Source organism: Mixophyes fleayi, chromosome 6 (assembly GCF_038048845.1).
Source record: "Mixophyes fleayi isolate aMixFle1 chromosome 6, aMixFle1.hap1, whole genome shotgun sequence".
Classification (NCBI taxonomy): domain Eukaryota; kingdom Metazoa; phylum Chordata; class Amphibia; order Anura; family Limnodynastidae; genus Mixophyes; species Mixophyes fleayi.
In genome coordinates, this window is record NC_134407.1 from 28,626,564 (window position 1) to 28,645,821 (window position 19,258).

At 40.3% G+C, this 19,258-nt stretch overlaps 1 protein-coding gene across 5 annotated transcripts in view; it reads left to right on the plus strand.

Moving 5' to 3' along the window:
• The window catches only part of MYOF (myoferlin), a 128,861-nt gene that overhangs the window by 93,431 nt on the left and 16,172 nt on the right, over positions 1-19,258 (plus strand). For 2 of the 5 annotated variants that reach the window (XM_075216128.1, XM_075216130.1), the window contains 6 exons: positions 99-260; positions 470-635; positions 3,523-3,599; positions 4,122-4,172; positions 8,379-8,390; positions 18,944-19,042. In XM_075216128.1, the coding sequence (XP_075072229.1) occupies positions 99-260; positions 470-635; positions 3,523-3,599; positions 4,122-4,172; positions 8,379-8,390; positions 18,944-19,042 (567 nt within the window). Of the gene's footprint in view, positions 1-98; positions 261-469; positions 636-3,522; positions 3,600-4,121; positions 4,189-8,378; positions 8,391-18,943; positions 19,043-19,258 lie in introns of all 5 variants that reach the window. The other 3 variants (XM_075216131.1, XM_075216133.1, XM_075216129.1) reach the window with 2 other exon arrangements.

The following is a 19,258-nucleotide window of genomic DNA, read 5'->3' on the forward strand; positions in this document are numbered from 1 at the left end:
GTTTTCTTGTTATACAAATATGTCCTATCAAATACACATATAAAATGTCTGTGACACATATTAATATACTTCCCAATTCATTTTTTTCATTGCTACAGATCCTCACATGGGGATTACGCAACATGAAAAGCTTTCAAATGGCGTCTGTCACGTCACCCAGCCTCATTGTAGAGTGCGGTGGAGAAATCATCCAATCTGCAGTTATCAAGAACCTCAAAAGGACGCCCAACTTCCTGAGTTCCGTTCTCTTCATGCAAGTGGTAAGAGGGGAGTTTTATATAGTTGAGCTTCATATTATAAGGTTGATTTATTTTGGGAGGATATATAGTTCTCTAGTCTGTGTAGGAGGTGGCTACCTTCAACTTCTAATGGTCCTAAAATGCACAGCCATTAATTCTGTACCTTGGTTTCAGGAAGCTTATAGTATCAGTTATAAATAATGGTATGAATTTTGTTTTTCTTTCTGTAGTATCTACCAAAAGAAGAAATGTATGTGCCACCCATAATCATCAAAGTGGTTGACCATAGACCTTTTGGAAGGAAGCCGGTAGTGGGGCAATGTACAATTGAGTTGCTTGATGATTTCCGCTGTGATCCGTATAGTACAAAACCAGATGATGTTCCAGAATCAAGAGGTACTAGAAAAAAGATTTTTTTCATCTGCTGATAAATTAATTTCTTAATATAAAAATAAAACTTTAGCTATTCAAGGATAGTAAACTTAATATGCAGACCAAAAATATGTTTATGTAATCATTGCTATTATGATGTATTTGTGTTTAGGTGACTACAGAGGGACACAAAATTATTATTATTTATTATTATTATTATTATTATTATTATTATTATTATTATTATTATTATCTTTTATAAGGCCTCACAAAAGGTCTGCAGCATGGTACATGACTTGTACAGAAAGCAGTGATACATACACATTACATGGAGAACAAAATGCAAAATCAAGACATTATGGATAAATAAAAATACAGATAAGATGTTAATGTTAATGCAGATCAAAATATTTATGGACCGTGCGTGAGAGTGATGGTAATGATCAGCGTCAATAGGCCTGAGCTTAAGTAAACAGGGCTGGAGAAGCAGGCCAATAGGTACCAAGGGTGATGGAATAGTAGAAGAACACAAGGAGGGCCCAGCTTGTAACATCCTAAAGGAAAGGGGGAGAAACAAATGGTGCGGTATTGACTGGGGGAGTGGGAGTGAAAGCCGAGACAAGGGGGAAGAGGGCTGATAGGTTGAATGAAGAAATGAGTCTTAAGGACACGCTTGAAGCCTTTTGAGTAGTGACTAACCTTGTGGAATATGGGAGATTATTCCACAGCTGAGGAGCAACCCGAGCAAAGTCTTGGAGGCGTGAGTGGGAAGTGGTGACCAGTGAAGTAGTGAGGTGGCGGTCGTTGGCAGAACGAAGGGGCCGGCAAGGAGTGTAGGTAGATATATGGTTGAAGATGTAGGGGAGCGGGGGGGGGGGGGGATTGATTGAGAGGTTTGAAGGTGAAGAGTTTAAATTTATTTCTGTATGCCACGGTGAGCCAGTGTAGCAACTGGCAGAGAGGGACAGCAGAGAGAGTGTAGTGGAAGTGAACATTAAGGCGGGCAGCAGCATTGAGGATAAACTTAAGAGGGACAAGGTGAGTCAGGGAGGCCAGAGAGCAGGAGATTATAGTAATCAAGGCAAGAGATTACAAGTGCGTGAATAAGGGTTTTGGTGGCTTCTGTAGTAAGAGAGGGCCATATCTTGGATATGTTCCAGGGGTGGAAGTAGCAGGATTGTGACAGGGACAGAATGTGAGGTTTGAAGGAGAGGGAGGAGTTGAGGATGACCCTAAGGCATCGGACTTGAGGGACAGAAAGGTGAGGGAGCCCTGGCAGGGGGAAGACTATTAGTTCAGTCTTGGAAATTTTGAGTTTAAGAAAGTGCTGGGATAACCAAGATGAGATGGCTGAGAAACAGCCGGATACACAAGACCTAAGGGAAGGGTAGAGGTCAGGGGATGAAAGATATATTTTGGCATCATTAGCATAGAGGTGGTACTGGAGGCCAAAGGCGCAGAGGAGGTGTAGAGGGAGAAGAGCAGGGGGCTTTGAACGGAACCATGGGGAACTCTGACAGGTAAGGGAAGAGGGGGAGAAGTGGAGTCATCTGTAAAGACTGAAAAGGAGTCGTTGGTGAGGTAAGGGGTAAACCAGGAGAGGACAGTGTCACCGAGACCTATAGATTTGAGCGTTTGCAAAAGGAGGGAGTGGTCAACGGTATTAAAGGCAGCAGAGAGGTCAAGAAGTAGTGTCCTTTAGCTTTAGCGAAGAGGAGGTCATTAGTGACCTTAGTTTAGTTTTCTGTTCTTCTTAGTTTTACTATATATTCATAGACACATACATGCTTCGAGGTAATACAATACAAATATATTTAGAAAAATGGAGACATCTCATAGACTGTTCATAGTATTATACTGAGAGCATATGGCATCTAGGGGAAAAGGGTTTAAAAGCCAATAAAGGTGTGTGTTTATAAATCATTGGACTCTGATGTAAATATAAAACATAATTTCAACCTGTGGACCATTGTATTCTTTCACATGGCCAAATATGGCAATAAATATGCATATGGGAAGTATAGCCAATTAACTCAATGACCATGATTTTTATTTATGGCTGGATGATTTTTGCATATGTGACCCACAAAAAGAAAAGTGGGGAGATTTGGTTCAAAAACAGGGACAGCAGAGAAGTTGGTAAATATAGGTTTATTGTACTGTTACCATTAAAATAAATCATGTTTCATATTATTGTCTACAGAGGTTTTCACAGGGTCAAGGACTAGGAACATTTCAGGTGCACATTGGCCCCCTGTTGGATATCCTTAACGTGTTTCTTGTCCACTATCATACATATAGGGTCTTGTAAATCTTATTTGTTTTCTGAGCTTTATCAGGAAAAATAAAGGCTCTCCTTCCAACTGGTACTGTCCTAAGGATATTATCTATGTCCCAATAAGCGTTCTCACTTCTGGATTGGATTGGGAGGTGATAGCCATTTCATTTTTCCTTTTGTGAGCCCATCCCAACCGTATGGTCAAAGTGCACCTATCTTCAAGATGCAGTGGGGTGGAGTTACTACCAAAATGCAAATGTCCATGATCCCTTAGCAGCCAATCAGCAATAAGTGCAAAATAGACAATGAAAGCAAATGTCTGGTTGCTATCGGTGATTTCTTTCTTAGTGATTTCACCCCCACTGGAAGCAGACATTTTAGTTAAATCTCTGAATGATGAAGTAGGTCATATCACTTTTATACTGGTTACAACCAAAATTCAGAAGAGTTGTAAAAAATGGCCCATAGCAATATTTAGGGCTATGCATTACATGTGATAGACGTACAATTTGTAAAATATATATGTTAAACAAATTTGTTCTGAATTTCCAATTTGGTTGAGACCTTCTGATGAAATCGGGAGAGGTGGTCTCATAGTCCTACTTAAGTGCATCTTGGTGTCTTTTATTTCAGTGGCGCTCATGTCTTCTGCACCTCCTCGCGATGTAGTCATTGAGGTGGAGGACACCAAACCACTGCTGGCAACCCAGGTAATGTGTGTTCCTTTGTACTCTTATGTGTGTCTGCACATCTATTATTGCATGACTTCAGGTCCATCTCAGTTATTGTCATTTACAAAATTAACAGTGCACTCTCTGTAGTCTGTTCACTGCAATTTGTCGTTGCCGCTTCTGAACCTTCACAAATGTCTGGGTCAGTGACCCAATCTCACTGTCCACTATAATATCTGTTATCCTTATGTTAACAACACCAACCTTCAAATATGTCCATCTCTAACCCGGAACCTGGTGCTGTTGTTGTGTTATTAAACTCGGGGCTGACAAAGTGGTAGGTGAAAACCTAGTGTCTCTGCAATTACTGGTTGTTCCCTATTTAATACATTTAAGACTTATGCTTACCTTATTGTTACCACTTCCCACTACCTTCCTTGACGTATGTCTGTGTATATTAATGGACCCACGCCAACCCCATGTCATGTATAGCTAACCAGCCTTCATTACTAAATTGGAAAAAATGTAAATATTTATCACCCTGCTGGCATTCCTCTACAGCAGCAAGAGAAGTGGGGCCTGTCTCGCCTTACACAGGGCAGTCCAAGAAAGGTAGTAATGTATACAAGTGTCTGTCCTTCTATGTCAGTCTGTCGTCCTATCGTGACTGGGTTCAAGGGCTCATCTGTGCGCTCTGTCCCTGTTTTTCCTATGATACATTTTAGTGCAAACAACAGAGTCCCGCCCCCTCCCAATAAAATCCACCTTCTCCTCCTATGGGAATGTTTCATTAATTACTTTTTTTTTTAGTTTTCACTTCTGTGTAATATTACAATTCTGCATTATTTGGTTGTACAACTCTTATTACAAAACCACACTAAGATCCTCTATCTTTGGGGGTGATTTTTTTTCTTCATATGGTGCTTTGAAAGAAGTTCTTACCAAATAATTCAGTTTACATTCATGTGAATAGTATGGGCAAAAATCAGCCAGGTCAGCACCACCAAGGAGATCTTGTGGCACCAACGTTGATGTGTTTTTGTGGCAGTTAATTGCATTTAAAAAATACATACAACATTGTGCACCGTGGCTGGATTTTCCCCCCTCCATCAGATTGATTTTTATTTTCCAACCTTAACATTCTGACTATTTTTGGTACAATATATTTCATATATTTTTAAGCCTTTGACCTAAAATGTATTTGGTCTATTTGTGACTTTGCATCCGCATCATGAATGTAGCTCCGGATCACATTCATGACTGCACATACAGAGTTTTATGTAACTTTTTATTTTCATCCCGTGAGAATTATTTTTAACTTTGCATATAATGTGATACACTATGGGATGAGCTATGTGATCATGCACAAGTAAAATGTTACAATAACTTTATCTGTATTGCAGTGACATAAAAGCCACTTTTAGCATATGCGGGTTCTAGTTTTCTGCATGTTTTTTAATCTAGACTAATTTAACGCCTTTCAAAAGTACTAACCCTTTGGTAGTAAATAATGTTGGTGAGTTTACCTTGTCTTTGCTTAATGGTGTGGAGCAGCATCATAGTCATTTACACTAAACAGAAGGATTGTGTGTTTGTATTTGTACCATCTGCAGCCATTGCACTTATAGGTGATCACTGAAGCCTTGCCTACCCTGACTTCTAAATGGGAGTTATTTTTGAATTAATTATTTTTACAGTGTATATAACACCAGAACTGTTTGTAGAATTTCCTCTCCTACTGCCCAGAAGCAGAATGACAAATCTCCAACACGTGGAAACCCTACTTTCACCAGTTTTGCAATCCACACTTGAATAAAATGAGGATATAGTGAAGATATTGGATCAATAGAAATAATTATCTGGCCACTGTACGTGTACCCTAAAGGGTACAGTTAGTGTGGTCAGACAATGTGCACATGCGGATATGATGATCATCGTTCAACCACATTTTCCTCCATCCTGATTGACATGTGGAAATATCCCTATCAGAAATCGAATAGAATTATCAGTCGTTATGGGCTAACAGATGCTGCATTCACACAGTGTAATAGACCTTAAGATTTGTAGCATGTACAGGCACCTTTTAGATGGCTACATCCAATACATAGTTTGTCATATGCCTTTCTTCACTAGGATGGGTACCATGGTATTGGCAGAACACCCATTTCCAAAGTCTTCTGCAGGCTGCAATTAGGAATGGGGAGGGAAAAAGTTTTATAAAAATGTGTGTATTAGTTATAAGAAACCTTTCCAGCATAGATTACAAGCTGATTTTACTAACACACTTACAGCATAAGTTTTTAGGTCACTTCTTGCAAAGTGATGGAGCATATTTCAGAAGAAAATAAAAATGGTTTCCAAGTCCGTCATGTTTCTGAAGATAGACTTGTTTAATCTAATAGTTGATTGGAGCAGTCATTAATGTACTGTTGCCATAGACTCTTATGTCCCTTATTGAGTAGTGTGATATTATGATACACTGTGCATTCACAAATCGCTGGTAAGAACTCTACTCACTGAATTGAAAATTTAAAGGAAATAATTATTTGTTTTCTGGGCGATGATCATTTTGGTCTGTAGAAGTTGTTTTTTTTCCAGTATTGTAATGGTGAATAGTAAGATAACAATCCTGAGTTTCACAAGTTACATTCCAATTTCCAGCTGTTAAGCAGCATGTCAACAGCAGTCGGAAAGCTGGCCTCTCCTGCCGCAGTGCATGTATGTATGTCGTTCACTACACGCACTGACCCCCAGGGTTCATGATGACCAATGCCTGGGATTTTGCTTTGGAGAGATTTTGGAGAGTATTTTTTAATATACTGTGTAATTCTGCAACCCTCACTCAATGTGTTCTGAAACGAGTAAATACCGGCAAACCTAAAAGTCTTGCAGACTTTTTTTTCTTTTTTTATCATATTGGCAAAAAAAAACAAATCACTTCTCATACCAAGGTACACTTGAGAGATATATATGGGATTTTTCCTAATTAAGCTCTCCAAAATTTACACAAATGGCTTAATGGGGAATTATCACTTTAAAACAGCAACAAAAAAAAAGGATCACATTATATCACTGAGCAAATAATGGAACGTGTACAGCTGGCAGTACCATCACGATGGGTAATCTCCGTGTCATTACTCACCCTAACGTACTACTTTGAGCAGCTCATATGTTCAACAGAAATTGCTCCACGTGAAGCAGTAACTGCAGTGTACGTGTCTGCTGCACATAATGGATGTAGCCATTTTATTGGCTAAGCCAATATTTGAGGATACGCCGTATTATACCTCACTGTGCCCTTGGTGAATTCACATGGACTATAAATGGGCTCAGCCTTCGAAATTGCCGCCTCCACTGTGTGTTGGTGTCGGGTACACTTACAAGCATGACATTCGGAACATTAATGGTCTGTATAGCGGATGGTAGTGTTGGAAGTACAGTGCCATCAATTTGCTCACCCGTGTTGCAGCGGTGATTGATGTTTATGCTATCGCTGATGTTGAACTTGTTTCTGGGTGGCTCTTGGCCTGTCATTATTTGCCAGAGAGAGAGGGTCACAGTGTGATAACGTGTGTTGGATGAGAATACACCCTCCGCTAGCCCCAATATTTGGTTTGCCCTTCAGTATATTTTAAATGATTAGGTATACATTGTATAATTGAGAGCCTATTTCACATCTAAAAACACTAACTTGGTCTGAGCAAATACTTATAGTTTAACAGAACTTATTTTACTTTTTTTAAGAACATATGACATAGTTCTGTATTCTCTCTTTTCATCTTGTTCTGGCTCCATCCTACGACGACTATGCAGAGTCCATGTAGGATGAGGCTAGAATCTTTAGCCATTAAGTGCACTAGAAAGTTTACTGGGCTAGACCGACCTATTTCCTATCGGAGCATTAGAACATTTATAGGGCTACAACAACCTGTTTTCTATCCGGGTATTCGGATATTTACTGGGTTAGACCAACAGTTTTTATATCAGAGACTTGGAACGTTCACAGGGCTGGACATCCTGCATACTATCAGAACATAAAACTATTCACTTGACTAGACCATCCTGTATCCTACCCAAACATTAGTCACAGGGCTATAACCAATCTGTATACAGTCAGAATATTAGAATCCACATTGCTAAACCAACCTGTAGCCCATTAGAATGTTTATAAGACAAAGGTTTAAAAGACCCAGCTGCAATAGGGAAACCAAATGGTGACATTTAACCCCATATGAAATAAAGTTCCAGTATGGAATGAGTTTGGGGTTTCATAAGGCTATCTCTGCCTGGCAAAGTGGCTTTCCAATAAGGCCATTCAGGCACCTGCCATAGCATCCATCTTTTTTTTAAATTTATTTTTGTATTGGAAACGCGTACATACTCCGCCTGCATTATAATCCGCAGAAGACGTACATATCTCACAGGTTGTTAATAATTCGATCTTAGTGAGACCAAGAAAAGGTAATATTTTTTTATTTTGCTTGGTTGTGGATCAAAAGATATTGTCAATTCTGTGTTTCTAATTCACAACGCCAGTTTATTACATACATATGCAAATCATTTCTGAAAACAAAATGAACCCAAAAAATCGACCGTATTGTATATTACCCATACAATAGTCATGAATCATAGTTTGATTATTATGGTTCTGATTGCACTTTCAGTATGTAATAAACCTTTATACTTGCAACCTATAATTGTGTGCACTTGGTGATGTTGACTACAGCATTCTTTTTATATTATTAGTATTTTAGATCCTGCTCTAATGTGTGCTTTTGTTTTTTTTGTTTTCATATTTCTACTTTGGAATGGAACCAGCTCCAAGAAAAGGTAAGAATTCGATTTCATATTTTATGTTTCAAAATTAATTGATGTAGCACTAAGCTTTGGCCACCTGGTTATGTAATTTGTCGCAACCAATATGCAATAATCCATCGCAACCAAGATGCAATAATCCGTTGCAACCAAGATGCAAATATTGCCCATCAGCAAAGTGTTGGTGGGTAACAAGATATATATTTCAAGGCCCTCACAATTGGCTCTTGGTCCCGTAAGGTGTCACAGATTTACTCTGAAGTAACATCCGTTGGAATTATGTAATCAAAGCATATGTATGATGTGTGTTCAATCCTATGGCTAACCTGTTACATAAACTCTGTGTATAGCTCGATCTGTAATGCCAAAAACTTTAGGAACAGGCGGTTTACTTGGTAGGACCACATGTGACAAATTTTGCCAATTATATAAAATAGGAATCGTGTCATGTGGTTCCCTATAGGCCAAGTTGTGGCTCATTGCACCTACCGAGGAAAAAATTCTACGTGTTGGGAGGCAATAATCATAGAGAGAAATAAAAGTACAATTAAAAAATTATACGGTCAGAATGAATATTTTCGCCTATTAGCAAAGTTCTTTATCTCTTACGATGTCACTGGTTCCTGGTGAATTGATAGGCTCCATGCTCCTGTTTATTGGCTCAGCCCATAAAATAACTGCCTCCACTGTGTGTATGTGACTGGTCCACTTTATTAAATTAATAAAGGACAGTGGTATTATCAAGAGGAGTTTCTATATTAGATTATACTACAGGATCTATTTTAGTGCTAGATCCATTTAAAGTCTTGCAACAAATGTTTGTAGGTCGTTTCTAGTGGGTAATAGAGTTATCTCATGCAGAGGAGATGCTTTTGTTAAAGTTTGACTTCATTAAATTTTTACTTTTTTCACATTTTTTTTTATTTTTTTACAATTCTCAAAATCTTCAAATAACCCCATATTATATGTCAACTACCACTTGTGTGATATTATCATATTCCTGCATTCTTTCTGTTATAAAACAAAGCATAAATTCCCTTTGGCGCTAGATATGGCTATGGACACTGCTCACAAATCGCAAGAGGTCTGCCACCTCCACATAAAATAATGTAATAAAGTAATGCAATTGTAAGCCTGTGATCTCAAAAGGCCGTACACAAAAGTAAAATATATATAGATTTTATTATATTAATTTAAATCATTAAAATATTCCTATTAGCATAAAAACATCATAATATCATGCACATGTGTAACAATGGAAACTACATGCTAGTATTGAGTAACAATCCATTCTCCATATTGAGAAAAGGTGGTCAACCAAACAATGAAGTGCTCTAATACTGCGCCTACATGTACAATAGTAAATGCTTGATATCGTGTTGGAATTCCAAGGTACAACTCGGTGGGACTGGCTGATACTTTCTGGTATGCTATTTGTTCAGTCCTCTCCAAAATACTCACTCTTTTTAGGGGGGGGTGGGGTAATGGAAAAAGGTCGCAACTGTGTTCTTATTTCCAACAGACGTGACGTAGCACTGAGCTGATCCACAGCAGAGCTCTCTAAAGTGTTGCCTGAGGACCAGATGGGGCTTTCCACAGTTTTAATTAAAAAAATTTTGTGTCTTCAAGCTTTTTTAAACAATGCCACAGTAGGTATAAGCAAAATCACTCTGTTATTTCACGTTGATCGAGCTTCGCAGCAGAAAAAAACATTTCGTAGAGATGCCTTGTCTGGTGATTTTAAAATCTAAGACATCTGCTTTTTATTCACAGTTTCTCAAGCACGGTACCATAAATAAATATCAGTCGCCCCTCTCCTCAACCGCTCTCAACGTTAGACAGCCTGGACTGGTTTTCTCCAGAACAGGGAGACCAGGAGCTTAGAGCCCCCCTGCTGTAGTGAAAATCAGCCCCAGACTGCCCCTGTGGGATGGAAACACTGAGAACCCCTCACAGAGGCTACCAGTCCCTCGCTGAAAAACACTGGGGCTTTTCCTATGAGCAAGGATTGTGATACACAACACTGGGACTCCTGGTGAGACAAGTTTGTCAATTCTATATTCACCAAGACCCCTGACACACACACGAACACACACATTGATTTTATTGCATTGTGAGGACCCATGTCTGAAATATGGCGTATAGGGTCACCCATTTCCTAATGTCCTGTCGACAGAACAATCATAGGGGTTTGTGTAGGAGTGGTCACCAGTTACCACATGAGATTAACACTTTGACTTTGCATGAAGTACTGACACGGACTGCAAGATGGGAAAGTGTCATGTATTCTGGCCATCTGAGGACATCCACATGCCCGCTTACACAGACACCTAGCAATGGAGGTTACAGCCCTGTTCAACCACTGCGCATCATTTCAACAAGTTTGATCCCTCTTTAAAGCTGTAATGCGGTTCTTTATGTAGAATTTCATCTTCGATCAGCTCCGATCTTTCAGTATGGATGGTTCGGCCATGAGGCACGCAACAGTCTCGCTTTCCGGGCACCCAGAACGTGTGTATAAACCTTATCAGGTGTTTCTCCACAGCCTGGACCTCCTCTCTGTCCCAGGATTTCCTCCGCACTTCTTTGCAACCCGAAAGGAAGTAGAGTGGTCCATTATGGCTCTGCAAACTACAGAGAAGGCAAAGTTCTTCTGCCTAGCAAAACTGTGTGTTACACCTACCTGTGGAAGCCATGGCTGGGCACTGCTCCCGTGTTGCCAGGTCCATACACCGCCTCTCTTTTGACATGGAAGTGTCGACCAAACGTTTGGCCCTCTGTCACAGGGGATTGCTAATCATCCAACATGTCACTCTATAGCTGGACCGGTTCTGAAAAAAACAGATATGTAAATGACCGAGGTAAAAGTCAAAAGCAGACATCAGACACCAGATTTTCTACTTCCGTCTGCATCAATGTGTATCTCGTCCAAATTCTTGCCTTTGAATTTGGCCAGTCTGCCACTCTCGAGAGCCACTAACAGTTTGCTAATCTTAGCGAGTTGGAGGGTACCTTCTGGGAGGCGATAATACTGCCAGTGCACCCTGATGTCGTGCCCAAGGAAGTCTACCAACTGATCCAGTTCTGTGTCGTTTAGGTTGAGGACCTTCGAAAGAGTGACAATGTGCTTTTGAAGCTTGGTGGAAGACAGCGTGTGAGGATGTTTGGCCCCACACACTCTGGAAACAGTCATATGCAATTGGAGCCTCTGAAGTGTGACAAGGCAGCTGGTCTGGCGAAACTGTAGACAATTTAGCTATCCCTCCACAATAGTCATACTTTTCTGTGAGAAGTTCCATTGCAGCTTGCATGGCTGGTGTCGGCAGGATGGGGACTTTTCTCCCTCGGATTTCAATGCAAGTGAAGTGCCAGCAGAGCTGCTTCTCATCCTCAGAAAGCACAGGGACACATCTTCATGGTGATCCAAAGTATCTCTTGAGGAGAAGGTAGTCAGCAACATTTTTGAAACTTCCACTTTGCTTCTTCGACTTTTGCAAATAATGCCCAGTGGTTAACCGTAGGCTTGGTGGATAAACCACTTCGGTATGCTTGCTGCTTCTCATCGAGGTACAAGTGCATCTTTTTCACATTATCCGTGAAATGTAAGAGCTGAGGCATGTTCCATTTGGACTCCTAAAGAGTTTTCAAAGCAGCCGATGAGATCAACTCGTTCCCATCGCGCCTCATAGATATCTTTCTGAAATTTCGTGTTTTCAACCGCAGTGCAGCCCTCCATCTTGGCTTGGCACTCCACAATGCTCGCTATCTTTTGCAGGCCGCGCCCAACCTTGAGTGCCAGTGAAGGCAGTTTAAATTAACCTGTTTCCTCGTCATAGCCAGCTTCACAGCATCTACTACGTGCAGAAAGTTTGATGGAGCAGTAAAGTCTTCCAACCTCTCCAAAGGGGTAGCTCTTCTGGACTATAACAGTAGCCTGCCCATTTCTCTAAGCTTCTGACAGATGTACTCGTGCCTGCCAACATCTGATCCAACCCAGTTGACGAGATGCTACCCCATCTGCATGATGCATCGGTCCTTTTTTTAACTGTGAGTAAGACTTCATCCTTAATTCCTCCCTCTCCTTCAAGCCTCACATTATGTCCCTCTCAAAATTCTGCTACTTCCACCTTTGGAATATATCCAAAATTCGCCCCTTTCTCACCACAGAAGCTACAAAAAACTTCGTTCACTCGCTTGTAATCTCTCGCCTTGACTACTGTCACCTCCTTCTCTGTGGCCTACCTGATTCTCACCTTGAGCCTCTTAAGTCTATCCTCAATGCTGCTGCCCGCCTCATTTTTCTCTCCCACCACTCTATCTCTGCTGTCTTCCTCCAACAGTCACTACATTGGCTCCCCATGGCCTACAGAATTAAATTGAAACTTCTCACCTTCACCTTTAAAGATCTTAATCAATCCTCCCCTCCCTAAATCTCCAATCTCATCTCTACATAATCTCCTATCCGCCCCCCCCCCCCGCTCTGCTCTGACCGCCGCCTCACTGATCACCTCGTCTCACTCCTGTCTCCAGAACTTTGCCCGGGCTGCTCCCCAGCTGTGGAACGATCTTCCACGTTCCATCAGGTTAGCATCTACTCTCAAAGGCTTCACGCGTGCCCTTAAGACTCATTTCTTTATTCAAATCTATCAGTTCTCCTGCTGACTCTCTCCCCTAGTTAGTACCACCCTATTTGTGTCTCCCCTCTCCTTTAGGATGTAAGCGCTCAGGAGCAGGGCCCTCTTTCCTTGTGTGCTCCTTCTACTATTCCATCACCCTCTATACCTCTTGGCCTGCTTTCCTAGCCCTATTTTCTTAAGCTTCGGCCTACTTCTCACTGATTTCTAGCATCACTTTCCCTCATTGTCTCTGTGATAATTTGATTTGCATTACCATGTTACCTGTGTCTATTTATGTTAATTTTTGTTCTTTCTGTATCATGTTGTGTCATGGCTCACTGTTTTTGGTATGTTATGTACGGCGCTGCGGACCCTTTGTGGCGCCTTATAAATTAAAGATGATGATAATAACCCACCACCTTTGTGAATCCAGGACAAAGAGAGCATGATTCATGGTTGATGGTTGACCTACCTCAACATTCCCATCAGTTGGGATAAAAGTCCTAGCTGTCAGATGGCGAGACATTCCCAAAGAGAAGGGACTGTCTTGTCTAAATTCAAACATTCAGAGGTATGATATATTGTTGTTCTAAGTTATATTGGGACATTTTAAGGTTTCATGTTAGACAGAGTACAGTCGGCGCTGGTCTTGGTGGTAATTTTGTTGTACGTTCAGCATGTACTGATCACTGCCCATGCTAGAAGGAGAATAAGACCAATTGGCCTCTGTGGGTGGATTTCTCTAAATGTGATTTTACTTTTAGACCTACCCATTTAAAGATGTTACATATTTATACCCCATGGCATTCAAATGATCTATTGATGTTCCACTTTAAAAGGAACATTATATTGCAATAATATAATCTTTACAAGCGTTACATTGGAAACTTATCTTGACGATTAAGTGATTATATGGTAGTCATTAATGTATTCTATATTTTTTTTATAGTTTGATACATAGGACTGAAATTGTACATAAACCTTAGTGACCGCTTACATTCAATAGCTGCTTTAATTTATAGTATATGTTTATATAAACGTAATATTCATGTGTCCGGTGTAGTTGCTATGTACTGTGAGGAATACAAGAAACCAGATCTCACACACACACAAAGTATGTATTATTTTTATCATTATTTATTTAGAAATCACTAAATTATCCAATACATTCACATCCAAGCTAATTCACAACTTGCCAAGAAACAGCATGGATGTTAGGGAAGATGGATTTAACTCTGAAAAGAAAGATGGGAACTCAATACATGAAAACTAGTGTAAACTAACTCTAAAGCAACTGTTTGAGTATTGGATGTAGCTATTTTGTGGGTGAGCATGGATATGAACGAGAATATAAGCCTATATATTGCTATTTATCCGATGACTCAAAATCCCACAGTGTACAGTGAGGACATATTGCATAGTACAAAGACATAGAGGACCAACAGGTAAAATGTAAAACAAGAAAAGACAAAATACAGCGCATTCGGGAAGTATAACTACAAGAATAGGAAGAAATGAAGTATAACACAATATATAGGTAAGGTATTTAAGAAAAAAAAGTACTGTATAGAACATGCAGGAAGGATGATACAAGAAACATCCTGGTGCTTGAGGTGGGATTGGACATGAAGACCGGAGGAGAGAGGGCTCTGCTTGTGAGCAGAGACAGGGGGGTATCTGCCCCCCGGGCCGGTCCAATATTGGACTACAATGAGCTGGGTCACAGGGCTACCAGCATTTTTAATTTTTAATAGGCTGCTGAGCCAAGTCTCGTCCACCGGGCTAAAATATGCCAGCCCTCCCCTACTTGTGAGAGCTTACAATCTAATGGGAAAGGGCCAGTCTAAGATAAGAGGGGGCAACAGAGTTATGTGGGCACAGGCAAGATAAGCCAGTGAGAGTAGAATTAGGTGGTGGTAAGACTGCTAGGTTTAATGAACAGGTGGGGTTTTAAGTATAATTTCAAACTTTGGAATACACTTCCACACCCAACTGGTCTCCAAAGTTGGGGAGTGGCACTGGAGAAGTGCCAGAAATTGAGAGAGAGAGCAGGTAGAGTATGGAATTAGATTGGATAGGGCATGTAGGGGAGGGGGAGAGAGACAGGCCATAGAGGAGCATGTTACAGGTTTGAGATAATGTGAGCGTGGAAGAGTGTTTTGGTAGTGTCAGGCAGTGGACAAGAGGTGCAGAGAAGAGTGTAGTGTTGTCCACACAGAGAGATGTGGCGATGGTGGCTTGAAATCTTTTTAGGAGAGAAGATGATGATGATGATGATGATGCGTTCAGATGTAGATATGATGAGCTTTAGGTAGAGTTGGGACATCCATGAGGCTATAGCACAGACAAAGCTGGACACACAAAGAAGGTGAGAAGTCAGGGTAGCGGAGGTAGATTTGAGTGCCACCAGTGTAGTGGTGGTACCTGAAGTTTGTGTTTCACTGATTTCACTGGTCTCTAGTGAATTGATAAGTGGCGTTTCAGGAACAATGATTAAGCTCACAAAATTGCTTCCTGAATCAAGTTGTTCAGTGATGTCACTATGATAGGCTGCATTGTAGTGAATATTGGTTTATCCCAGAAATGGCTGCCTCTACTGTGTGTAAATGACTGAGGTACTAATAAAGAGACCAGCCACTGAGGTGCTGAATAATTGGGGGAATGGGGATGATAATGAATCTAAAGATTACATTTAATGTAGAGTTGGGAATATTTATTTCCCACCACTTCTCATATATCTGGTTGAGAGATTAATTGCTGCTCTTAAAATCAGTGATACTCCTACAAATGTCTTTATACCTCATCACATATAGAGGCACATGTGTAAGTGCGCCCTCTATAGGAAATGCATTTCATGCCTCCAATGTTTATTAATACAGTAAAGAAATCCTACAGCAAGATGTCATTATTGAATGTCTTTAATGTTCTGTGGAGACAGATGATTGAGAGGCAGCCATAGGAATATTTTAAGGTAATTGTGTGTAGCAAGTACACAAATTACTGCAGACCAGAGGAGGCTTTTTCCCCAAAGTGTCCAGTTAAGAGTTTAGCTTATTAATATTCATGCAGAAGAAACCACATCTGACTTGTATATCCAGGGGTTTGTAACTTTTGAAACCGTATTAGATATCTGGCAGACTTTCAGTGCTTTTTGAGTCTGATGATTTTTCCAATGTTTTCTCTGTAGGATTTTATAGACACACGATCCTGCGTTGAATGGATTTCAAGTGTATATAATTGAGAAGGGGGATTATAGTAAAACTAGGCAGACCAAGTCATTCTTATCTGCTGACTATGTTTATAATTATGCAGATATTCAGATACAGTGCGCTGGAACATAATCCTAAAGTGCGCCTCAATGAAATGGAATATTTCTTCAAAAAGTGACCGAAGATAAACAGTGAGCAGGAATCCCCTGTTCAATGTCATCATGTTGGCATTTGGGGTTTGTGTACGGGTGTCACACCGACACAGGCAGCAAGTATAGGAGGACTGACTGTTTTTATTATATTATTATTTGGTTGGTTATAGCCAGCATGGACACAACTTTTACAAGTTCTCCCATGCAGAAGCATGGGGGCCCAATTGCTTGTAGAACACCGTGAATAAATAGAGCAAAGCGAAACAAACAAAAAATTCTATTGCTGTGATAAATGGTTTATCATGTTGCTATGGCTTGATAAATTGGCCCTAAATTCTTTAACTATCAAATTTTAACATCCACATAAAATATATATATATATATATATATATATATATATATATATATATATATATATATATGTGTGTGTATATATGTATATATGTGTGTGTGTGTATATATGTATATATATGTGTGTGTGTATATATGTATATATATATGTGTGTGTGTATATATATATATATATATATATATATATATATATATATATATATATATATTTATTTATTTATTTATTTATTTATTTATTTTTTATTTGTATTATAGTGTGCTGGTAGTTCCAGGAGATTAGCCTACCTTCTCGGAGGACTCAGTGTTTTGTGAGAATAGGCAACTATGGCGTACACAGGTAGAGAGAGAGACACACACTCAGACAGGCGCACACAGAGGTACAGACAGACACACAGACGTATGTTCTGTGTGCAGGACAATTTTACTGGTCAGTTATCCTGAGGAAACACTTGGGTGAAAACTAAGAAATGGCTTGATACAATAGTCTGCTAGAAATCGGCGGACGTTTTCTTGTAGTACAGATCTATTTCCTAACATGTTACACAAACACATTGGAAACACTAGAGGAAAATTATTTTGTAACGACATCTGTCCCTGTTTATAGAGAGTGGCAGCCATTTTCCTGTGCAGGAGACACAGCAGGTAGAAATGCAGGAGATCTTCCAATATTCCTCCATGTCAATTAATATAATCCAAGCTTGTAAGAGGTTTAAATATTCTCCCGCCCTGCCTTACTTATGACCGCTAGATGGCCTTGACTATTGTAACCTCCTCCTCCCTGGCCTCCCCCACTCCCGTCTCTCCCCCCTCCGCTCTATAGTCAATGCGGCCGCAAGACTCCTCTTCCTCTCACGCCACTCCTCCTCTGCCTCGCCTTACACTGGCTCCCCTTCCCCCTACAGAATCCTTTTCAAACTCCTCACCACCACTTACAAGACTCTCTCCAACTCTACTGCCCCTTATATCTCTAACCTCCTCTCCATTCACACTCCTGCCCGCTCCCTGCGCTCGGCCAACGACCGCCGCCACCCTTATCACCTCTTCCCACTCCAGAATCCAAGACTTTTCCTGTGCAGCCCCCCTTCTCTGGAATGACCTCCCTCGTTCCATCCGGCTCTCTCCTACTCTGTGCTCCTTCAAACGTGCACTCAAAACTCACCTCTTCCTCAAAGCCTACCAACCATCTACTTAACCCCCATCTCCTCCCTTTAGCTCGTCCTCCCTTCTCTCCTCTTGCCTCAACTGGCTCCTCTTGTGCCTGGTCTGTTTACCCTCCCTTAGGATGTAAGCTCGTATGAGCAGGGCCCCCCCTCCCCTCCTGTCTCCATACCGGTTCTTCCGCTCCGTCTTTACTGCATATGACTAGCCGGAGTTTCTGAAGTATTGGTACTTTTTGTTCATTGTTCTGTATGGTTTCACCCTGTATAGTCTACTGTTAGTACTGTGTGCGGCGCTGCGGATACCTTGTGGCGCCTAACAAATAGATGATGATAATAATAATAATAATAATAATGGCAGGGTCCTACCATTCAAGCTGTATATGTAGTACTGTATCTACAATATAGTTTGTACACTTTACTAGGACATGATTTGTATAGATAGATATAGATGGCTATAGATATAGAGATAGATAGATAGATAGATGGATATATAATATTACACAATATAATACCTATAATCAAGGTATGGAGCATTTAAGAAGAGTTGGGCCAATGGAAATTCTTGTATTTGCATCACCTTCTAAATTTTTATGCTAGTCTGTAGAACCTAAAGTGGACAACACTATTTACTTTCATAAATAAGGTTTATAAACAATACAATAACAAGACAAAGAATAAAACAGTACAATAGGGGGGATTTAAGATAAGTGACCAGAACATATGTACATATATGTATATAGAAGGTACATTAAACAGACAGTTAACAGCACTTTGTGGAGTAAGCCATTCTGGAGAATGTAGCCTATTTATCAGCCATGAGTGACATCACTAGAACAGTCTGTAGTAACTGGTGCAATGTAAGGAAATCCTCAAAACATAGCTTGTTCAGGGAGCAGGAGGAGCAGCATGAGAAACACTGGCTTATAACTGAGGCAACCAGGTAGAACTGCAACTTGTATTATATCCAGCAGGTGGCAACCTTTACCTCTAACAAGAGTCCCACTTAAAGCAGAACAATGTCAGAAGTTCAACAGATGTACCTGTAGGCACATGTCTTATCCATTCCTATTTTCTCAACAGGAAGAAGAAGTTGTTGATTGGTGGAGCAAATACTATTCCTCAATAGGGGAACATGAAAAATGTGGCCAATACTTGCAGAAAGGTTATGACACTTTAAAGGTAAAAATAGCATTGATTTAATCTTTTTAAATGGATTTACATCTTCTTAAAGTAATAATTGCCTTTTAAGTATTTAATATTTGTAATCAACCTGCAGCAAAATGAATTATTTTAGTTGGACACAATCATTTTACAATGCAGTGCACCTACAAAGGCATACTTGCCAACTCTCCCGGAATGTCCAGGAGACTCCCGCATTTTGCGAGAGCCTCACGG